General features: G+C 35.6%; 2 protein-coding genes across 7 annotated transcripts in view; one reads left to right on the top strand and one right to left on the bottom strand.

The window, feature by feature from the left end:
* Window positions 1-3,898, bottom strand: part of LOC136024936 (ionotropic receptor 25a-like) — a 121,117-nt gene extending 117,219 nt beyond the window's left edge. For 3 of the 4 annotated variants that reach the window (XM_065700523.1, XM_065700527.1, XM_065700525.1), the window contains exon 1: window positions 3,793-3,895. The gene's annotated coding sequence lies outside the window, so the exon portion shown is untranslated. Of the gene's footprint in view, window positions 1-3,792 lie in introns of all 4 variants that reach the window. The other variant, XM_065700524.1, reaches the window with a different exon arrangement.
* The window catches only part of LOC136024939 (sorting and assembly machinery component 50 homolog), a 67,463-nt gene continuing 45,501 nt past the window's right edge, over window positions 3,135-25,096 (top strand). Inside the window, exon 1 of one of the 3 annotated variants that reach the window (XM_065700531.1) lies at window positions 3,135-3,167. In XM_065700531.1, the coding sequence (XP_065556603.1) occupies window positions 3,150-3,167 (18 nt within the window). In that variant the 5' untranslated portion in view covers window positions 3,135-3,149. Of the gene's footprint in view, window positions 3,168-10,141; window positions 10,237-10,430; window positions 10,470-25,096 lie in introns of those variants that run through there. The other 2 variants (XM_065700532.1, XM_065700529.1) reach the window with 2 other exon arrangements.

Genomic DNA, 25,096 nt, shown 5'->3' with positions numbered 1-25,096 from the left:
TACACCCTAGAGTTTTTACTTAAGTATAAGTACAAGTAATGGAAAATTTTACTTAAGTACTACTTCAAGTAAAAGTACTTCAAGTAAGTGAGAGCACTGATTGGAAATATATAATTTGGGCTATATATTTGCAAATTAGGCATATTAGGGGTAAATTTTTTGTTGTTCATATTTCGACTTACAAATAAAGTGAATATACCACTTGATGCCTTTTTGTATGTTCTTTACAAACATAATAATTGCTTATATTGCTATTTCAAATTTAAGTACTTTTTGACCTAACCTAACAAATTTTGGCAGTGAAAAACATACATTATTTTGTCAAAAATGACGAAAAACGCATACTTTAATTGGAAATTTGGCATCAAAGAAGAAGAAAACAGCATAATATTGTAAAATTTATTAATCCAACTCAATTGTGGAAAATCAGTGCTCATACATTATATAACATTTAAAAATGTATTAACAATGAAACAGTAAGTTTGAGACCAATGTTTTAAGCTTTTTTTTATACCCAAAAACTATTTGGGTATATTTTGGTCATTTTCAAGAGCTCAAAAAGTGCTTAAATTTGAACTTGCAATTGAAGCACTTATTATGTTTGTAAAGAACATAAAAAAGCCATCAAGGGGTATGTTCACTTTATTTGTAAGTCAAAAATATGAACAACAAAATTACCAATTATTAGTATAGCTGCATGATTTTCCCCTGGGTATGTAGGCTAAGTGGAAGGTCACTTATACCTGATCCTGCCACTACTGTTTGTACTTGGTTGAAAAAATAAAAAAATCCAAAGAAAGTTCCCATTGAAAAGGAAAGAGACCAAAAGTGAGATTGAATTTGTCATAGCTTGGAGGTTTACCCCTTCAGTCTGTTTAAAGAAAACAGATTCATAATTGAAGCTTGTTCATTTCAATCTTAGGGGTGATCTACATTTGTGACACTTCATTAAATGGTTGTAAAGGGATACTTTTATTTATGTCTTGTTTGTTTTCTACATGATTTTTTTTAACCTTTAAATTGATATACATTTCTTAGAAACTAATTAGTCATACCACAGTTCCATTTGCAAGTTTTGACCTACTTTGTAACCCTGGTCTCAAAATTGCATATAAATTTATTGAAGCTAGGAAACATAGAACTCCTGTCTTTTTAAAAGAAAATGGATGGACATAAGTAGGTTTTAATACACTAACGTCCTAGGGCCATGGCAATTAAAACAAAACAATGAAGATTAACTTTAAAATGCTTGACATTACATAAATATAACAATCACAAAGAAAAACCATTCACAAAATTTTACTTTCGTGCTCAGTTGCCAACCTGAACAATTGCCCTAAATTTTTAAACCTTGCAAATCATTCACCAGCCACCTCTTATGACCTATACTCTTATTTATACATCAACAATTCATTGAAAAGGAAGGACCACCTTACTGGCATTTCTTCCTTTGTACTTATATTTAATGGGTTTAAAAGAAAGCTTCTATGGCTAAGTCAGGAGCCCAGTAAAGGACCAGGTGGTGCTTTAGCCAGGAAGTGCAATAGGAACCCTAGATTTCTCTAAGTAACCTTTTAAGGTTGGGCCAATTCTGGCTGAACTTACAGAGTCACATCACTGACCTTTGTCCCAAACCAAATAAACTACTAATGGCAGGAATTAAACCTGTGTCCTTTGGATAAAGAATTCTCAACCTAGAGTGCCAGCCACTTAGGAAGGAACACAAATGTCACCAGAGAACAAAAATTAATTGGAAAAAGAAAATATTGAAAAAAAAACCCAAACAACTCAAGTCATAGTTGCTCCCATTTTTCACTGCTGTCCCATAAACAATATGTGTTTTATTTAGACAAATAAATTTTAAGACATGTATCAACAAAACTCCATCAGGGATTGTATTTACTTAAGATATAATCAGCAATATGAATGCTTAGTTTTGTGATATTCTAGTCTTGAAATAATAACAAAAAGAAAAATTATATGTTCTATTTGTTTTCAACCAGCTTATTTGAGCAAAATTATTTGTGACAGCAATATATCCATGGTTGGCTTAGAATCTCTCTAAAATGCTTTAAACAGAAGGAATTTTAAAAACAATTATACTGATCAGCAAGAAGAATATTAACATAACTCTCTAAACTTGGCACTTTTTAAGACAATTTTTTAGCAAAGCAAATGCAAAACTTTAATGGTGTCCTAAGCATCTAAAAAAAACCTTTAAAATGTGTCAGATGTATTTTGATGTAAGATGCCTCAGAGGCTTTTAGTTGAATTTATGAAATGAAGGGCCAGACATTCCTTTGCATTTTATCCAACATGTAAAAAGAAAAACAGTTCAAATTTTTTCAGAAAAAAAGAAGCTTGATGTAAAAAAACAAATGTATTTTTAACAGAAATCAAATGACATCAATGAAATCAAATAAAAAAAAATCATGGAGAATAAATAATATCAGCTATGTATTAAACCTATAATGAGGTGACATAAAAGATTATTTCAAAAATTAGAAAAAAAACAGTGTTATGGCTTGAAGTTCTGCTCAATCAACAGGAATAGAACTTCAGAACTAAGGCCAGAGAAAAAGAAACTGATAGCAAAAAAATTAAGGCATCCAAAAATTTCAGGACCCTCTAGAGGGAAAAGAAGAACATTGATCTTAAACTTAATGTTTCATTATAAATCTTTTTTTTTTAAATGTTATATAATCCACAAGCACTGATTTTCCAATATTAATTTGGATAAATTAATTTTTCCAATGTTATGACATTTTCTTCTTCATTGACATCAAATTTTAAATAAAAGCATGCGTTTTCATCAAAATAATGAAAGCCAGCTATTACAACCACCAGCTATACTGTTTGCTATTAATTTACCTATATTAAATATAGCAATGGTTAGTTTATGTATTTAATATATGCTATGCTTTACCCCCCCTGATGTGCAAATATATATCCCCAAATTTGTTTCTAAACTATTATAGATTTACAATTTCAAATATCCCATTATTTTGTAAAAAAAACGACCAAAAACGCATACTTTAATTGAAATTTCAGCAACAAGGAAGAAGAAAACGCCATAACATTGATAAAATTTATTTATCCAATTTAATTGTAGAAAATCTGTGCTTGTGGATAATATAACATTTTAAAAAATGGATTATAATGAAACAGTAAGTTTGAGTCCAATGTTTTAAAGTCTGAGACCAAAGTTTTAAACCTATTTTATACCCCATAATTAGGTAATTTTTAAGAGGTCAAAAAGTGCTTAAATCTGAATTTCCAGTAGAAGCAATTATTATATTTGTAAAGAGCATAAAAAAGGCATCAAGTGATATATTCACTTTATACAAAATCTAGTAATACTGTTTGCTATAAATTTACCAAAATACCTTCCTGGGACATACTTTAGCCTGTAGACACATCCCTGAAAGTTTCATTTTCCTAACCTAGCCTCTTTCAAAGATAGCCAAAAGTAGCTAAAGCAAAATTTTACCCCACTTTACCTTACAAATCCAGTTTAAACAGTAATCTCAACAAATATAGACTATAGGTATTGACCTAATCATTCTAAAAATTTTTTAACTAAAAATTATAGGATGGCTTAGAAACTAGGCTTGTTTGAATTGGTAATATGTGACTAACTCACTAATGTGATAGCTGCCTTCCTAAAAACCAACCTTTTTAATAACCAAAAAACTTTTCTCCTGACTCCTTTATTAAGTTTGGCTGATGCAAGACGGGCCTAGAACACCAAAAACCCTTTAGATCCTCAGGAATATGCATAAGATTACTTACAGGTCACTAAAAAGCTAAGATTATTTCCACTATTTACAGCTTCCTTGTCTTTTCTTTAGACTTGACGATTTCACATGTTTATCCATTTTTTTTTAAATGTAACATTGACGTCACTTATCTTCAGTAATCTTTTTAATGGGGTTAGCAAGTCCACAGATAAATAAAGCGTTCGAGGGGGTAATCTGAGTTGCGTTCGAATCGACTCGAAAAAGTCAACTTGACTTTCGAAAAAGTTGACTTTTTTCTCTGCTGCCGTTTTATTTAGTAAAAAGTTGACCTAGAAAGTCAACACAGAATTGCGAATCGAACGCTTCAATGGCAAAAAATTTAGAAATATGAAATCGTTTAGTCTAAAGAAAAGACAAGGAAATTGTTAATAGGCCTAGTGGAAATAATCTTAGCTTTTCAGTGACCTGTAAGTAATCTTATGCATATTCCTTAGGATTTAAAGGGTTTTTGGTGTTCTAGGCCTATCTTGCATAGGCTAAGCTTAATAAGGAATGAGAAGAAAATTTTTATGTTGTTAAAAACGTTGATTCTCAGGAAGGTAGCTGTCACATTGGTGAGTTATTCTAATATTACCAAATCTAACAGGCCTAGTTTCTAAACCAACCTATAATTTTTAGTTGAAAAAACTAAAAATTATAGGTTGGTTTGTAACTTTATATTAGCCTATAGGTTAGTTAAAAACTAAAAATTATTGGCTTCTTTTCCCAGTAAAATTGGTGCAAACAGTATTACTGGCTTTCAAATAAAGTGAATATACCACTCCATGTCCTTTTTTATCCTCTTTACAAATATAATAATTGCTTCTACCACAAATTCAGATTTAAGCACTTTTTGACCTCTTAAAAATGACCTATATGTGGGGTTATTACAAATCTGTAATAGCTTAGAAACAAATTTGGGCTATATATTTGTACATCAGGGGGTGGGGGTAAAGCATAGCATATATTAAATATGTAAACTAACCATTGGTGTATTTTTTTTATGTTTGTGCTGTTGCACTGGTGATTTCTCTTCTCATTAAAATTCAATGTGCACAAACACATAAAAAAATACAGCAAAGATTAGTTTACTTATTTAATATATGCTATGCTTTACCCCCACCCCCCCTGATGTGCAAATATATAGCCCAAATTTGTTTCTAATCTATTATAGATTTTTTATACCCCATATTTAGGTCATTTTTAAGAGGCCAAAAAATGTTTAAATCTGAATTTGCAGTAAAAGCAATTATTATATATGTAAACAGCATTAAAACAGGCATCAAGTGGTATATTCACTTTATATGAAAGCCAGTAATACTGTTTGCACCAATTTTACCCTTTTCCCTAGTTATATAGTCTGTATTCATTGAGATTGTTGTTTAACTGGATTTTTAACATAAAGTAGGGGCAAAATTTTACTTTGGCTACTTTTGACTATCTTTGAAAGAGGTTAGGTTAGGAAAATGAAACTTTCAGGGATGTGTCTGCAGGCTGAAGTATGTCCCAGGAAAGTATTTTGAAGTACCTACCTCCATTTCTTTTCCCTCTAAATGGTCCTGAAATTTTGGGTTATCAGTTTCTTTTTCTCTGGCTTTAGTTGTGAAAAGACAATTCCTGTTGATTTGCCATACTGTTGTTGCCATAACACTGGGTTTTCTAAATTTAGAAATAATCTTTTATGCCACCTCACTATAGGTTAAATATTTGGCAGATATTATTTATTCTCCATGAATTTTTTTTTATTGGATTTCATATGATGTCAGTTGCTTTCTGTTAAACATACATTTATTTTTAAAAATCAAGCTTCTTTTGAGAAAAAATTTGAATTATTTTTCTCTGAAAAATATCACTGAAATATAAAGTGATATAAAATATGAGAAATATGTGAGTGATATAAATATCACTGAAATTTTCTCTGAAATATCACTGAAAGGGGATAGGTTAGGAAAATGAATCTTTAAGGATGGGTCTACAGGCTAAAGTATGTCCTGGGAAGGAATTTCAAAGTACATATCTCTACTCATTCTTGCTCTAGAGGGCCCTGACCCTTGATGACCTTCAAAAATAGGCTATCTGTGTTATAAAAGTGAAACCTTACAAAATAAATCTTCTGCTGAAATGAAGTACAACAAAGTTGTTCTCAGCTTAACAACTTTGCTCAATCCCAATTTATAGGTTTTAAAGATATGAAAAAACATTTCCTAAATTTTGAAAAAAAAAATGGTGATATGGCTCAGAATTCTACTCAAATAAAAGGAATTGAATTTTCAGAACTAAAGGCAGAGAAAAAGAAAATGGTACCTGAAAATTAAGGTAAAATGTTGTTTTGTCAAAATTTCAATAGGTACAGACCTGTCATGGAGTCAAATTTTAGGGCTCTCTAGAGGGAGAAGAAGTGGAGGTGGGTACTTTAAAATACCTTCCCAGGATATACTTTGGCCTATAGACCCATCCCTGAAAGTTTCATTTTCCTAACCTAACTTCTTTCTGAGATAGCAAGAAGTAACTCAACTAGAATTTTACCTTTTATCTGTCTGGTAAAAAACATCCTTCAAATTTTAGATATGCTCTAATTATACAGGAGCAAAAAAATGCTTTTTAAAATTGCCATTATGAGGTAAGATATTAGCTAAAATGCCTGTATAAAGCAAACTAGCCTACCTAGGGAGCCAAAACACTTGAATTTGCTTACTGCTTCTTCAACAGTGGCAAAAGGTCTGACAATGAGTAAAGTATGGAATTTAAGTCAGAAACGCCTTTTATGCTTTTTCTATTCTCACCAAAATAAAACACAAATCCCATGTTGACTTGCACAAAAACCTCAAGATAAGTTGTAGTAATTGGTCCTTTAGCCTGATGTAGCTGCTATTTGCTGCTATGAGTGCATAGTTTATAATGGGAGCTTAAAATTGTCTTGGCAAGCTGCATGGTTGAGTATACAACCCTCTAGGCTATACTCTCTTTCTTTATGTGCATATTATTGTTTAAAAATGATCAAGCTTCACATTAATCTCCTTTCATGACCTATAGTTGAAATTTGCTAGGGAAGTATTTATTCCACTAAAAACTCACCACCTATTTTTGAACTTCAATTATACAGCCCTGTTTTTTTTTACCCCCCTTAAGCCTGTATCCAGTTTCTGATAGCCATTTAAATTTCATTTAAACCAACCCTCCTAATATAGAAATATATAGCTGAAGTTACATGTTACCTGTTGATTCTGCCAATCTATCCCTCAACCTTTAACTCCCTGTTAATTGAAGCAATTGCAACAAAGCAAGAATGGCAGGAAAGGTAACAGGTGACAGAATACATTGGAACTACATAATTTTGGCTATATATTTGCACATTAGGCAGGTTGGAGGTAAATTATAGTATAGAGATGCATGCTTTTCCCTTTGGTATGTAGGCTAAGTAGAAGATCACTTGTACCTGATGCTGTCCCTGTTGTTTTTAGTTGGATTGGAAACATCCAAAGAAAGTTTCCTTTGAAAAGGAAAGGTGAGATTGCCCAAAAGTGAGATTGAATTTGTCAAAGCTTGGAGGTTTGCCCCTTCAGTCTGTTTAAAGGAAAATGGATTCATAATTGAAGCTTTGTTCATTTCAATCTTAAGGGTGACCAATATTTGTGACAATTAATTAAATGGTTGTAAAGGGATACTTTTGTTTATTCATTAGTCTTCTTTGTTTTCTAACAGTTTTTTTTTTTTTAATCTTTAAATTGATATCCATTTCTTACAAATTTTTATTGATACCAGAGGTCCATTTGCAAGTTTTCACCTACTTTGTAATCCCTGGTCTCACAATTACATTTAAATTTACTGAAGCTAGGACACACAGAACTCCTATCTATTTAAAGAAAATCAATGGATATAAGTAGGTTTTATTGTATTTAAGCCCTAGGGCCATGGCAATTAAAAACAAAATAAAGGAGATTAACTTTATAATACTTGACATTAAATAAGCATAATAGTCACAAAGAAAAACAAATAACAAAATTATACTTCTGTGTTCAGTTGCCAACCTGAGCAACTGTCATAAATTTTTAAATCTTGCAGAACATTCACCCCCATTACATTCACAAGCTATCTCTCATGACCCACAAAATTGTCCATACATCCACATTTCAGGGAAATGGAAGGACCATGACACTGGTATTCTTCATTTCTACTTATATTTAATGGGTTTGAAAGAAAGTTTCTATGGCTAAGTCAGTAGGCCAGTAAAGGACCTGGTGGTCCTTTAGCCAGGTAGTGCAATAGGAAGCTAAGGACCAGCCAGCCTATGCTCTTGCATGCCCTTCCTCCTTACTGTCCCTAGATTTCCATCTGTACTCATTTAAATTTTGGCCAATTCTAGCTGAGGTTAGTCATATCACCAACCCCTATCCAAAACCAAATAAACTGGCAATGCCAGGAATTAAACCTATACACCTTGGACAAAGCGTTCCAACCCAAAGCGCCTACCACTTAGCAAGGAACACAAATTTGACTAGAGAACAATAATTATTTGAAAAAAAAATAGAAAATTGAAAAAAAAGATTGCTATAGTTGCCCCACTACTGTCCTATAAATGCTATAGGCCCATTTTATTTAGACAAATCAATTTAAGACAGGTATCAACAAAACTCCATCAGGGATTGTATTTGCTTAAAATACAATCAAGCTATGTGAATGCTCAGCTTTGTGATATTCTAGTCTTGAAATAATAAAAAAAAGAGAAAATTTATATTTTCTATTTATTTTTCACCAACTCATTTGAGCAAAATCATTTGTGACAGCCAAATGCCCATGGTTGGCTTAGAACCTCTCTAAATGCTCTGAAACAGCAGGAATTAAAAAAAATTATACTAATCAGCATTAAACTATCCCTTAAATTTGAACATGTGTATTTAATTTGAAAATGATGCTACTGCTAGTCAGGTTACTGTGCCGTTCCCACTGGCTCTACTGCAGTTAAAAATGGGCAGTTACCATGCAGTAACTGCAGTTACTGAAAAACCATCAGCTGGAACACACCCATAAGCAATTATATCTGTATATTATATCAATTATATATCTTATATTATTATATTATATATATATATACATAAGCAATTATATCAATTATATCTGTAAAGAACATACAAAAAGGCATCAAGTAGTATATTCACTTTATTTTTAAGTCAAAATATGAAAAAAACAAAAAATTTACTCCCGACCTGCCTAATTTGCTAATATATAGCCCAAATTATATATTTTAAATGTATTTTGCCACCTTTTAGCCTACTTATTTTTCCAGTTCTTGTTTTGCCACAGTTGCTTCAATTATCAGGTACTATGGTTGAGGTATACATTGGCAGAATCAATAGGAAATATGCAATTTCAGCCTTAGATTTCCATATTAGGAGGGTTGGTGCTAAAGTAAAGCAGAGCTGCATACTTCTCTAGTGCTTAAGTATGACCCCTTAGCAATATTGACAAGAAATGAGTAACAGAAAAAATGCAATTTGGACTAGATGGCAATCAGGAACTGGATACAGGCTAAAGGGGGCCAAAAACAGGGCTTTTTAATTGGAGTTCAAAGAACTCCAATTATACAGTGATTTTAAAAAATCACTGTATATAGGTGATTTTTTAGTGAACTAAACGCTTCCCTTGCTAATTTAGGACTTTAAATTGATTAGCCTACTGGAAAATACCTATCCTATGCAATTGAAATATTTTACCTTTTCAGAGCATTAAGACAATCCATCACAATAAAAAAAAATATCCAAGGCATCTTGAATGGAATGACTAAAAGAAGACAAATGAAAATCACAATTTGCAATCTAACAATTAAACTTCTGGCCACACAAATTGTATTAGGATACCCAGCTCTGAAATAATTGCTCAAGTAGCTTTGCAGTAACTTTAACTAATATTGCAATAACTTTATAAGTCTTTTCTTAACCATTTTATTATCTACCTATCCCCCCACCCAGTAAAAGAAAAAAACCCACCCACCCACACAAGAAAAAAGCCAGTTTTAACTAGGGTAATAACATAGTTTTTAAGTCTATTTTAGTGCAACCTACCCAACAACAAAAATCTGGCTCAATAACTCACCATACTGGTACACAAAAGTGGTGCCTTCATCCTGGATCCATCTGAACACACACTCCATGATTACCTATAATTGAAACTTTTGCCCTCTTTCCGAGTTAACTTGAGACGAACGTACAAAATGTAAAAGTTGTTAAAAGTCCTTTTACAAATCGAACGCTAAAAGTTAACTCGGAATCACAAATAAAACGTCAGAATGCTGGTTTCAGTCAACTTGGAATGTGATTCGAACGCAACTCTGACTAATCTCTGACGTCATGTGCATCTCATAAAACATAAGGATTAGTCGGATAAGTAATCGGACAAGTAAAAGACCTCGGGTAATCTGTAACTGAAGCAAATAATTTTGAATTGTCAACTCGAGAGAAAAGTAATTTTGTTTTCCTATTTAACTTCTAGGTCCAAAAATGGGTAATATTGCAGTTTAGTGACTTTTTGCTAACTGCAAGTAGTAGTGTTCTAGATTTTGGGCTCTTTTCTATCCCAGACAGTAGGCTAGTCTGAAATGTTCAAGAATTAATCCAGAGCCTAAACTAGGCATGTCCTGGAAGTATCCACCTCAAATGCTTCTCCTTCCAAATGTTACATACTTTCAATAACCAGGTATGGAGTTTATACTTTAAAGTGAAACTTGGAAATAAATGTTGTTCTAGGTATAGCTTAGGCTGCAGTGCAAACAAACCTGGAGGAAAGACATTTTATTTGAAAGGCTTTTTGCTAGGGCCTATCTTCTGAAGTGGTTAATGGTAAAATTCTATCTGATTGACTTCTTGCTATCTTGGAAAGGGTTTAGGTTAGGAAAATGAAACTACAGACTAAAGTATGTCCTGGGAAGGTATTTTGAAGTAAATACCTCCACTCCTTCTCCCTCTAGAGGGCCCTGCCCTTTGATGTCCTTTAAAAATATGTATGTTATAAAAGTGAAACCTTGAAAAATAGATCCTCTGCTTAATTGAAGTACAACAAAATTGTTTTCTAAAATGACAGGAATTGCATTTTCAGAACTAAAGGCAGAAAAAAAGCAACTAGTAACTGAAAATTAAGGTAAAATTTTGTTTTGTCAAAATTTCAATAGGTATAAACCTGTCATGTAGGCAAATTTCAGGGCCCTCTAGAAGGAGAAAGAGTAGAGGTGGGTGCTTTAAAATACCTTCCCAGGACATACTTTAGCCTATAGACCCATCCATGAAAGTTCCATTTTCCTAACCTAAACCCTTTCAGGGATAGCAAGAAGTCAATTAACTAGGATTTTACTGTGGTTAATTATAAAAATCAACCTTCTGAGAGTAAATTCAATACCATTACTGAACTTTTACTAAATCAACCTTCTGGGAGTAAATTCAATACCATTACTCAGCTGTTACAAAGGTAACCTTCTGGGAGTAAATTCAATGCCATTACTGAGCTCTTACTTAGGTGAACATGTAACTTGATGTCTACTGAATGTTCATTCTGGATCTAAGAATTGTTTTACTCAGAAAAAAATTTAAGCCCTTTATAGACCCTTAATAATGATACATTTTCCTCTGATTTTTGCTATAGGAAAGGTTTAACAGTAACAATTCTTAGGCTATTGAATAATAGGTCTATGCAGAATAATTATAAGTTTAACACATTTTGACTACAGATCCACTATACTTTACCCGTCCCTCTTATAGCCTGGAATTATATATTTCCTATGGTTCTTGATTTTGTTACAGTGAATACAATTCATGGGTACATGGATTTAAACAAGAGTGATGCTAATGACTTTAAGTAAACATGCAATTTTTTATTCAATTGGATCATGATATATAAATACTTGTGGATTATACAACTTTAACAAAATGAAATTATAAATAATAGTAGCTTTCAATCAATATTTTAGCCCTTTTCTGTAGCCAAAAACAAGATAAAAGGGTATGATTTTGTAAGGGTCCATAAAGGGCTATTGAACTTCCAAGAATAACAACTATTATATTCAAAAAGAGCATACAAGGTATTGGGTGATATAGACCTATTCATCTAATTATCTACCTGGTCTCTTCTACAGGTTCTTCAACCTTAGTTGCTAAAAGATTTAAGATAATTCATAGCTCAGCTCAATAGAAATATCTTCAAATTTACCAATACAACTTCTAGTGGTTTAGAGTTGATGCCAATGCACAACAGCAACTTTGGACAGAGTATACAAGACAGTTGGGAATAACAAGTGGGATCAACCTCCTAGTAACACACTCTTATAAAATCTTGCATCAATAATCAATAGGCAGCTAAATAGGAGAGACAGTCCCAGTTGTATTCATGGCCTCTTGTATGGTGCTGACTTGCATGTTTTGTGAAGAGAGTGTTGTTTTGTTTGCTTTTATATTCATAGGTCAGCATCATGTCACATCAATGGTGTCTGAAGATGAGCATTGGGAGTGTAGGTGCTTTAACCTCTTATTGTATAGCATATTTTGCAAACCATTTATGCATTTTGGGACATGCTGTTGAATGTCTTTGACTAGGCTAGTTTCATTCTTATAGAAGAGGTAGGTAAGACATGTCCCAAAATCCAGGATGGGTCAGATAAAAGCCCTGTACAGCTTCAGGAAGACAGACAAAGGTGACTGGTGTTTGTCTGTTTGAGCAAACCAAGACTAGAAGTTGCTCTTGATGCTTCTGATAGCCAGTGTTCATGAAATTTAAGTTGGTTATCAACTATAACACCCAAATCTCTTTCATCATGGTTATTCTGCAGCTGAATGTAAGACTGTGACCCCTTGTCAAGCATCATGTATTTATGGCATAGGTTATTGTTGCCAAAGTGGATGATGCTGCACTTTGTGAAGTTAAACCCCAACAGCTAATCATTTGCCCAGGTTTGGATTTTCAGGAGATTTGACTATAGACTTTGTTGGTCTGCTGGTCCAAAGAGCTTGGAATCATCAGTGTAAATTGTGATGTGATTGGTGACTACCTTTATTTTAACATTGATGTAAATGAGAAAGAGGGTAGGGCTCAAAGCCATACCCTGAGGGACTCCACTGATGTCTTCACATGGTAGCTGAAAGACATTGTCATCATTATCCATAAAAAGTTAAATCTGCTACTTCTGATCTGTCAAGAAATTCATAACCCATTTGATCATGTCAGCATGGATGCCAACAGCTGATAACTTTGCTTTAAGACGTTTATGTGGTACCTTGTCAAATGATTTGGCAAGATCAGGTACTATCAAGTCCACTGATATCCCCTTGTCCAGAAGGTCAGTAATAATATTATATGTCTCAACCAAGTTAGTCTCTACTGGATTTTTGCATTGACTATACACTCCAAGGTTTTGGCTACAGCTGAAGTCAAGCTGATGTTGGTCTATCCTGGTTTTGCTTCTTTAGGCACTTCCAGGTAAGCTAGGACAATGAAATTTGGCAGGTGTATCAGGGACCAGACCAGATTAAATTAGAAATAGCTGTTTTCCTGATTTGACCATCTGGGGGGTAGTGGGGGGCTGGTTAATTTGAAAAAAATGAAGTAATTTTAATTTACAAACAGGTGTTGGGATCTTAATGAAGTTTGATGTTTGGAAGGATATCGTGTCTCAGAGCTATTATTTTAAATCCTGACCAGATCTGGTGACATTAGGGGGAGTCGGAAGGGGAACCTAAAATCTTGGAAAATGCTTAGAGTGGAGGGATTGGGATGAAACTTGGTGGGAAAAATAGGCGCAAGTCCTAGATACATAATTGACAAAACCGGAACGGATATGCTCTCTCTGGGATAGTTGAGGGAGAAGGTTAAATTCGAAAAATTAGAAAAAGTGAGATATTTTTAACTGGATGAATACTTGGTGGTATATATTAAGGATGAAACTTGGTGGAAAAATTAAGCAGAAGTTACAGCAGAAGCTCTGAACAATCAGTTTTCACTCATCCAGATAATATCGTCTTGCCAGGAAGTTTAAAGTATGATATTTAAGAAGCCTTTGGACTTTGAATGAGGCTCATGCAGATCCTTTTCTCCCCTGTTACAAAATTGTTCCTAAAGCCCTTGGATACTAACAAAAAGTCTTTCCAGTTTGGCTACACAAGTTTTATTTTTGTTTGCAAGGGTGGGGAATAGAAAAATTCTGCTAATTATCATCTCATCAGCATCACCTCCAAAGTCAGTAAAAGCCTTAAAGGAATCATGAATACAGCAATTATGCAGGATTTAATTGACAATAAACTGGTCAGAGATAGCCGACATGGCTTTAGGTCTGGATGCTCCATTAAAGCAAATTTTGTAGATGCAAATGATTGCTAGAATGCAGTATTCCAGTTGACATAGTTCTCTTAGATTTTGTCAAAGTATGTGATAAATCTTGTAATTGTCAACTGAAGTCAAAAATAATAGCTATTGGCATAAACAAAGAGATGATAGAATTTGGGATTATGTTCCTCAGTTGAAGAGTGCAGAGGGTTAAGGTCTTTGGAGACAATAGGCAAGAAATTCTCTCAAAATATCCTGAAGTTGTCAGCACCATTCTTGAAGGAACAATCTTGGGTCTAATGTTGTCAACACTTTGATTAATATTGCTCCACAAACTCTAAGAAATGAGATGAGCCTTTATGCTGATGACTCAAAACTTCTTAGATCTGCAGATTTGTTAATGAAATAATCTTCCATACAAGAAGATTTATATGCTCTCTCACTTTGGGTCCACTAGTGAAAGCTTAAATTTAGCATCTGATAATGTAAGACAGTGCGTTTCAGGAGAAAGAACAAAAGGTGGTAGGATGATATTATTAAATGCTATGGCTTCAGACAATTAATCACCACTTCAGCAGCTGAGATTAATTTGGGAATTTTTGTTGCTGAGGAACAGAAATTTCACAATAATGCACAACAAGTAGTTGACAAAGTGTTCCAGACCCTTGGTATAATTAAGAGTACTGTACATAGCACACAATTCAAATGACAGTCAAGCTGTACTATGTTCTTGTGCAACCATTGCTAGAGTTTTGGATGTGTGCTGCCATACCCTTTAACAATGGTGATCAGCAGAAACTAGAATCTGTCCAAGATCATTGACAAAACTGTTGACAGATGCAAGAATCTTGATCACTCATCTCAATTGAATAAACTACAGCTTCCAACATTTGTGCACAGACACCAGAGAGATATCAGAAGGGCTTGTAAGATTTTTTTAATCCCAACTTCTCCAAAAATAGAGTCTATACCACAGTCCACAATCAATACTATTCTAGTAGAGCAGAAGTCTGTTGGAACAATCTTTGTTGGGCAGCTGTCACACCCCCTCTACTGATGCATTTAAGATTGATTTTGACAAGAGGTGGTCCACCAAACCATAGAAGGCAGAGCAGAACACCACTGAGACCTTGGCTCCCCATCATCACTGACCAGTGACTCTGCAGGATTATTTTCATTTTTCTGGACAGTAGAATTTATGGTAATATTTTGGTAAATTATGAGCTCTATCACAGACAAAGATAGATTCCAGACTGCAGGAATCTTCCAGTCTGTACAAGCTACCCACTATATCAATAGATGAAAAAAAACAAACAAACAAATATATTATTAAAGCCTTATGAGGGACCATCAGAGGACGAGGGGGAGTTTTGTGCATTCTTAAAAAAAAAACAAGATCTTCGGAAATAGCATAAAATAAGGAATCTGATGGTAGTGCTAGTATTTGTATAGAATGTTTCTTTTCGGCTAGTAATATCACGCCTTTACTCAAATACTCCTTTTTATGTTTTTTTCTAAATATACTAATTGCTTCCTTAACAAATTTCATTTTGAACCCTTAAAGTGACCCCTTGTTCTTAATTATTTGCCAGTAGAAAACGGTAACCAAAAATTGTGATGTCCACTTTAAACCACAAATATTTGCTTCTATTGGTTGATTAGCTTTTGCAGCAAAATAATAAAGAACAAAAGAATCATTACGGTATATTTAATTACTTTTAAGCATACTTGCCAGCAGTGGGATGATCCTGTGTCATGCAACTGAAAAATATGGTTAGAATAAAAAGATTGGAATGCATGTATATCCATAAAGGCGAAGGGTAAAGTAAAGCAATACACATATAGGAATGAGATAAGTAAATATTTATGATTGTTTTAAGGTAGTTTTAAGAATTTCTGTAAAAATTTTCCAGTAAAGAAAATGGTGTCACTTTGAGGGCTCAAAATCAAATTTGCAAAAGAAGAAATTAGTATAGGCTATATAGAAAGAGCATAATAAGATACATCAAGTTACGTGTTTATCTTCTATAGCTAAGTAAAAGAAAGAGCAAAAAATTTATTATACCAATTGCCACCATTAAGAGGCAATGCATTCATTTTGATCCCTAAAAAGTGTTCCATGTTATTTAGTGAAACATATTTTCTTATGCTTTTTGGAAGTAAACCTATATAACAAAATATAGAACGTTCAACTCTCTATTCAATATGCCTTTCAAATAAAATATACATGCTCATAAGGATATTATCCTCTCATTGCTAAAGAAATTGGAGCCTATCTTTGCTCCTTTCTAAGTGGTGACGTTAGAAAGTTGGCCTACAGCAAAAAAATCAACTTTTGAACTAAGACAGATAGAGTTTTTTTTCGGCGGCAATCGATAGCTCTTGATGAGCTGATCAAAGTATATGACATCCATTTTTTGGTACAGAAATTCCTTCATGAGGTATACCAGTTTGAAAGTTTCAAAGGATTGACAACTTCAGTATTAAGGTACACAATGAAACGAAATCTAGGCCGTACAAATTGTGAGACATATAGAGGACTTGTAAGCAACAGTTGGCTGTTAGGTGATAATCATCTTCAGCAATAAGGGGTTAGCAACTTTTGCTAGTTGGTGTGTCTAATATTTGTTTCCAGTGTATATGATGGTAAAACCAATTTGGTTCCAGTGGTAAGACATGTAGGGGACTTGTAAGTAAATAATCTGCTGTTAGGCTACAGTCAACTTCAGCGATGAGGGGTTTGCAACTATGCTAGTTGGTGTACCCATTTATTTGTTTCCGGTGAACTTGATGCCTATCACGGGAGAGTGACTTATAAGTAAGAATCGGTTCACTTTGGGCGAGAAACGGCTGTTAGCTTATAATAATCTTCGGCAATGAGGGGTTTGCCACTTTTGCTAGTTGGTGTACCTATTATTTGTTTCCGGTGTATTTGATGGTTAAGCCAATTTGGTTCCAGTGGTAAGACATGTAGGGGACTTGTAAGTAATAATCGGCTGTTGGGCTACAATCATCTTCAGCGACGAGGGTTTTGCAACTTTTGCTATTTGGTGTACCCATTTATTTGTTTCCGGTGAACTTGATGTCTATCACGGGAGAGGGACTTGTAAGAATCTGTTCACTTTGGGCTAGAAATTTGTGCAAATTGGTGCAGATTGTATTTGATCTCTTTAAATCTGACAGAATTATGTGTTTACGCAACTGGTACAAACGATAACGTAAAACAATGAGGTGGATTCGTAACAATTAGTGTCACCTATGGTATTTCAATCCTGAAAAGTCACGGATAGCTTTATAATACCAACTAGATTATATAATATATTGTTCCAAGTTTTCATCCGTCACGATGTCTACGATTGAAAAGGATAAAGTTCAACTGGCTGCAAAGTCAATTTAGTCCCTTCTTTTGATATTATTTTGTAGTTGTTGTTTTTTCAACGCTGAGGAATAGCCTTTGGTCATGTGATAACTGATTTCGTTCTTGTTTGAACATACCGTTTTAAAAACTTCGATAGGCTGACAACTTCATCATTTAACCGATAGTTAAAAAACAAGCACAAACGAGAATGTAAAACAATGAGATAGTTTCGTAATAATTAATAGAATATCATCTATGGTATTTTGATCCTGAAAAGTTAGGGATAGCTTTATAATACCAACTAGATTATATAAGATATTGTTCCGAGTTTTCATCCGTCACGATGTCTACGATTGAAAAGGATAAAGTTCAACTGGCTGCAAAGTCAATTTAATCCCTTCTTTCGATACTATTTTGTTGTTGTTTTTTCAACGCCGAGGAATAGCCTTTGATCATGTGATTACTGATCAATAGCGAAGAAACAAAACCAACGTGTTGCTCTCACAACACTTTAGTCGGCGAAGCCGGACAAAGGTTGCCGCAACACTTCACGTTGCCCGGGCAACGTAGGTCTAGTTTAGCTTGTTATTAAGTTGGTCAACGTTAGTGATAAGAGCAGAAAAATCTATACTTACTCTTTTTTGGTCTTTTTTACTGTGTTAGTTTGTCTTGCAGTTGGGTTCATCTACATTCTCCTGTAGTGAGACAAATGTTGGAGTATCCATTGTGGATTTTGCAGTCCAAAAACTTTCCAATTCCGTTTCATATTGAGTTAAATCTGCACTACAGTTGATAGTTTTTCAAGAGACGCAACACTAATATTCACGCTGTTTACATAATCCAAAGTTTTGGGTTCTACACTTGCATTGGGGTCTGCCCCATTGGTGGCCCATTTTTTGTAACGATCTTGAAATCACATATGGCAAGTTTTTTTCACCTGTTTGTTCCTTCAGCTGTTCCACAAGCTATTTATGTTTTTTCATGGTCCTGCTTTGAGTGGAACTAGATATCCTCTTTTGTATCAAACGATTCTTTCAGGATTTGTTTCTTGAGTTGGAAAGAATACACTGTAGATAAAACCGACAAAATAGTATTGGGTGATTTGCTTGTTCCACTCAGCACATGTAGATGTCAAACATTACTAATAGGGCTTCTTGCGATCCCGTACTTGCTTGAAAGGAGATTTTTGAGAGCACTGCCATCATTCTTTGATATTTCAAAGCCATAAGTAACAATGTTGTTCTTTCGTGCTTTGCAATCTTTTTTGGCATAAATAATTTTACAAGCATCTGTTTCAAATGACTTCTGGAAATTTACACTCAAAGCCCTCACCTCTTCCTGTACAATTTGCTTAGTTTCAGCAACACTGCACTTAGATAATAGGGCTGCTTCTACACTGTTAACCTTGTCTCTTATACCACTAAGTTCTGCTCTAAGGCGCTTTCAGATTGCACAGTTGTATTTACCAGGCTTGTTTACAAGCTGAACATTGCTTGGGAAATTACCTTTGTAATGTCCTGAAATACAATCTTAATAGGGGGGGGGGGAGGATTAATGCCAGAACTGCCTCTCACTCAATTTGACAATCTGTCTTGACTTTTTCTAAAATTAGCCATGGCTTGATGCCCATAACTATTCCATTTTAATTCAAAAATCAGTGGACTCGGTTTATAATAGCATCTTTTGACGTTTTCAGTTTCTCTCACAGACATAATAGATATACATATCTATTAAAAAATGAACTAACATCATTTTTATACAATCCAAATAAGGGGGAGGGGGGTTAATGCCAGAATTACCTCTCACTCAATTGGATTAACTGCCTTGACCTTTTTTACAGTTAGCCATGACTTGATGCCCAGAACTATTCTATTTTAATTCAAAAATCAACGAACTCGGTCAAGGCCTTCAGTAGGTTAGGTTCGGCAAGGTAGATTATGTGTGTTAGGGACACTGAAAAATAATTCGAGGGAAGAGATTTCCTGGAGTACCGTCCGCACTTCGGCACTACAGACGCATAAGCACGTTGAATGGCGGAAGTTGTTTATTTGCTTATTTATTTATTTGAAAACCCATCATACAAAAGCAAAAAGACAGAGCATTAAAAGAAAACAAAATGGTAAAACAATAAAGACAACAATTTAACACTTTGCAAAATACAAGACAGGCAAATATACAAAAGAAACCAGAAAAAAGACTTTTAAGTGAACAAGTATAATTTACATAATCTTCAAAGTGGCGCGACATACTATATATGCTGCAGAACAATAACGTTAAACAATCTTACAAGAATTAAAGTATCATTATTATTGAAATTATTGAAAAACATGTGTCGATAGACAGAGCATAAGAAAAAAGAAAACAGAATACATCACTGCTTCAGAATGTGGGACAATTATTTAAACCAGTGCTTCCATTGTCCCCGAATTTTCGGGGATTTCCCCGAACATTGAGAAAAATCCCCGAAAAAAAATGTCGTTCCCCGAATCCCCGAAAACTCCCCAAAAATCTTTCTTTTCCCATGATCTACCCGAAATAGAATTAGTGGAAGGCTCACTGTTCGTTCCAAAATTTTAATATTATTTTGCAACTTTATACTATGGTACGCTGGCGAACGCATGATATTGAAAAATATAAAACGGAATTGAGCTTATAGTTTGGAAATTCAAATCTTCTAAGCATTGGAAAGTTCAAAATTAACCGGTTGGGTATAATATCTTCTGCTTCAAGTTATAATTATCTCGTGAGTATTGGTGATTCTTCGTATTTCCTTGATTATTTTACCATACTTACACTTTAGACAATTGTGATTGCAGCTGAATGCTTCAGTTACCTAACCAGGGTCTACCTGTTCCCACCCAAAACTTCCATCCCCCCTACTCTCAAACTCTATTTGGAATCCTCACTAAAGGACAAAGTGCAACAATATATACGCAAGCACCAAATGTTTGGTGCTTTGGAAGAAAAAGGGAGGTATATTGTATATCAGTACTATTGCAGAGTCCTTCAGTGTTATAAGTCCCAGGAATATGAACACACTCAAAAAGAATGTAGAGCTAAAGAGTCTGACTGACTCTTTAGCTGAAACTGATCCAGTTATGTGAGACTAACCAGATCAAATTGCCGAAAATCGTAATCTTTGATCCTACGGAGGTCTCAACTAAGCCTGATGAATTGAATGCTATTGTTACTCAAAAAGTGACAAAAATCTCCAATAATTTGAAGGACTTTATTGAAAGTGAGAAAAAAGTCCTTGCAGCTGAGAAACTTGCTACATCCATGAATCAATTAGTCACTCCACCGGCCAAGCCTTCCTATGCAGTTATTCTCAAGAAGCCCCCCTTAGACCTTAAAAAGCCTGACTCCCGTAAAGCTTATCTGGAGCATGTTTGTGGAGAAGCTAGTGGGAATATAATCGAGCTTCGTCCAAGTAGAGACGCCTGGAAAGTAGTCACAAAGGATAAGTGGTGCCGAATCTAATATATCACGCATAACCGGGATTAACCCTGAAGTCGAGCCTAAACTCCAATGCCCCTCCTTTTTCGGTATTATCCGTTATGTTCCTGAAGATCTGGATCAAAAATGCCTATATGATCTGATTGCCAACTGTTTGAAAGCAACTCAAATCCGAAACTCCCGTTCGTTTAAGCTTCTTTTTGAGTCTAAAGAGGACCTCGAGTCTTCTATTCGCTTTCCGCCCATCATAGGGTGCGAAAGACTCCCCATTAGTATATTTCAACGCTTGCCACTCCAATGCTTTTCTTGCCAGTCATATGGTCATTTTGCGTCTGCGTGCTCAGGTACCCGAAAATGTTCCAAGCGTGGTGAGGCTGTCCACTCCACCTAAAGATAATCCTTGTACCAAGGCACTTAAGTGTGCTCTTTGCAATTTCTCCGACCTCCCATGTTACACTTTTAAATGTCCTGTCGCTCAGTCTCTTCTAAAGAATTCCAATGCCTGAAGAAACCTTAAAAATTGTATCGTGGAACATCAATGTGTAAATTGTACCAAGACATCACCTACTGTCTGAACTTTGCTTGCGGTTTGACGTGGTGGGTCTTCAGGAACACTTCTTGTCAAGCGATAGTTGTCAACTGTTGGAGTTCACGTCTTCTCATCTGTTTTTTCACCATGCTAAGTCCACTCGCGGTAGGCCTTCAGGTGGTTTGGCCCTGATGATACGGAAAGAGCTACTTGGTAATCTAGTTGCTAAATCTGAAAGTTTCCTTGCGGTTGAAGTTTCGAATGTGGTCATATTCGTCGTTTATTTTCCTACTAATTACCGTAATGATATGTCTGAGAGAAAGTTCTCTCTCACATGTACATCTATTGCCAAGCTAGTATTAAAATATGAATATGAATGCCTAAGTTGTCTCCTGTTTGGTGACTTTAACTGTGAACTGTCTGACCCTGAAAACAATAGATCTCAGATCTTGCTCCATGCTTGTCCAAGTCTCACCTATGTTGGAAATGATCGTGATTTTACGTACATCCATCAGTCTGGTTCCGTGTCTCAGTTGGACTATTTCTATTGTTCTTCTATGATTGAACCCACCTCTAATACTACGGTTCTTCTTGATTACTCCATATCCGACCACATGCCGATCTGTAATTCTTTTCAAGTAAAGCCCTTGCCGCAAACTTCACCCACAAATTACCCACCTAAATGGTTGTTCAGCCTCAACTGAGAAAGCAGCTAACATCGATTCCTACCAGAGTTCATGTGACTACATACTGTCGAAGATCCGAATTCCTTTCGCACTTCTCTGTTGTCCAAATATGACAGTAGAATCAGAAAAAACATCCTACTAAACATCTACTGTTCTGAGATAACGTATGCTATCCATACAGCTGAGAAAACTGCAGTTCCGGTCCGCAATATTCGCCACGGCACGGAAGTGCGTAACTGGCGGAATAATCCTAATCTCCTCGCCGCATGTGATTCAGCAAAATTCTCGCTACATTTATGGGTAGATTGTGGGAAGCCGCGCTCTGGAGTAGTCAACGCTGTTCGTATTTACACGAAACGTAAATTTCCCAAAGCCATCGCACAGCATAAGGCTAACGAAATTGCCCGTACCAGCGAGATTGTCGATAATTCGCCTCTTGCTTTATGGCATCTTCGATCTAAGAATAAATCTTCCAGTGGCCCGCCCTGCATGCCAGAAAAAGACTGGTGCGACTACTTCAGAGACCAATTTTCAGCCCCTAATTCCTACCTAGATAACACCTTTTGCCAGGCCCTCGCTAAGGAGTTTCAGTTTGCAGTTAAGGATATTGGTGTCCTGGTCACTCCGTCCTTGATGCGTTCCAAAATTGATAAGGTAAAAAAAAGAAATCTAAGGGCATCGATGGTATATCTGGTACCCATTTAAGCTTTGCCACCAATCTTCTCCTAGAGCACCTTTCTCTGCCATTTCAAATGATTTTCGTTACTGGCATCGTTCCAGACAGCTTTGGTGTTGGATTGGTCCATCCTATTCTCAAAAAAGGTAAACCAGCTGACCAGTGCGCTTCATATCTGCCGATCACTGTTTCAACTACTTTTTGTAAGCTATTTGAGTCCCTTATTTTTGATGAAATTGCACTTGGATGCACTACTCCGGACGACCAGTTCGGTTTCAAAAAGCACTCAGGACGGGAACACGTTCACAGCGTTCTTGCAAATCTTTTTATTGATGCAGATAAAAATGGTGATCTTCTCGTCTTTGGAGCACTTGATGTTAGTAGATCCTTCGATTCTGGCATCCATGGCCATATCCTGCTCAAAGACCTTCAGCGAGGTGTTTCCTCTTGCATCATTTCCCCTGTTTACAGTATGTACAATAAGCTCTCGGCTGTTATCCTGATCCCCTCTCCGTCCGGCAGTTTTCCTTCTAAAGAAATGCTGAGAGTCAAGAAAGGCGTACGTCAAGGTGGCAAAACTTCTCCATCACTGTTTAATTACGCTATTATCGAAGCACAGCAAGTAATAAAGCCGTCGTGCTTTTTCCGTGGGATTAATCTTTCGCTGCTGAACTTTGCTGATGACATTCTTCATGTTTCTCGTTCGATATCTTAAATAAGCACAAGTCCTAGATACATGATTAACATAACCGGAACGGATCCGCTCTTTTTGGGGTAGTTGGGGGGGGGGGGTAATTCTGAAAAATTAGAAAAAATGAGGTATTTTTAACTTACGAATGGGTGATCGGATCTCAATGAAATTTTATATTTAGAAGGATATCGTGTCTCAGAGCTCTTATTTTAAATCCCGACCGGACCTGGTGACATTGGGGGGAGTTGGGAGGGGGAAACCTAAAACTTGGAAAACACTTAGAGTGGAGGGATCGGGATGAAACTTGGTGGGAAAAATAAGTACAATTCCTAGATACATGATTGACATAACTGGAATGGATCCGCTCTCTTTGGAGTAGTGGGGGGGGGGGTTAATTCGGAAAAATTAGAAAAAATGAGGTATTTTTAACTTACGAACCGGTGATCCGATCTCAAAGAAATTTGATATTTAGAAGGATATTGTGTCTCAAAGCTCTTATTTTAAGTCCCGACCGGATCTGGTGACATTGGGGGGAGTTTTGGGTGGGGGAACCTAAAATGATGGAAAACGCTTAGATTGGAGGGATCGGGATGAAACTTGGTGGTAAAAATAAGCAGAAGTCTTAGATACGTGATTTTCATAATTGGAACGGATCCGCTCTATTGGGGGGGGGGGGGGTTAATTCTGAAAAATTAGAAAAATTGACGTATTTTAACTTACGAAGAAGTGATCGGATCTTCATGAAAGTTCATGTTTAGAAGGACCTCGTAACTCTGATCTCTTGTTTTAAATCTCAACCGGATCCAGCGTAATTGGGGGGGGGGGCATTTGGGGGGAACGGTAAATCTTAGAAAATACTTAAAGCGGTGAGATCCGGATGAAACTGGATGGGAAGAATAAAAACCTGTCTAAGATACGTGACTGACATAACTGGACCGGATTTGCTCTCTTTGGCTTAGTTGGGGGGGGGGGGGGGTTAATTGTGAAAAACTAAAAAAAATCAGGTATTTTTAACTTATGAACGGGTGATCGGATCTCAATGAAATTTGATATTTAGAAGGATATCGTGTCTCAAAGTTCTTATTTTAAATCCCGACCGGATCTGGTGACATTGGGGGAAGTTTGGGGTGGGCTAACCTAAAATGATGGAAAACGCTGAGATTGGAGGAATCGGGATGAAACTTGGTGGGAAAAATAAGCAGAAGTCTTAGATACATGATTTACATAATTGGAACGGATCCGCTCTATTGGGGGGGGGGGGTTAATTCTAAAAAATTAGAAAAAATTATGTATTTTTAACTTTTTAACCTGAAACTTCATATTTAGAAGGACCTTGTAACTCTGATCTCTAATTTTAAATCTCAACCGGAAACCTTAGAAAATACTTAAAGCGGTGAGATCAGGATGAAATTGGATGGGAAGAATAAAAACCTGTCTAAGATACGTGACTGACATAACCGGACCGGATCTGCTCTCTTTGGGGTTGTTGGGGGGGGGGGGGTAATTCTGAAAAACTAAAAAAATGAGGTATTTTTAACTTACGAACGGTTGATTGGATTTCAATGAAATTTGATATTTAGAAGGATATCGTGTCTCAGAGCTCTTATCTTAAATCCCGACCG

Source organism: Artemia franciscana, chromosome 3, assembly GCF_032884065.1.
Source record: "Artemia franciscana chromosome 3, ASM3288406v1, whole genome shotgun sequence".
NCBI lineage: Eukaryota > Metazoa > Arthropoda > Branchiopoda > Anostraca > Artemiidae > Artemia > Artemia franciscana.
The sequence above is the reverse complement of the archived record's forward strand: the minus strand, read 5'-3'. Positions and strand labels throughout refer to the sequence as shown.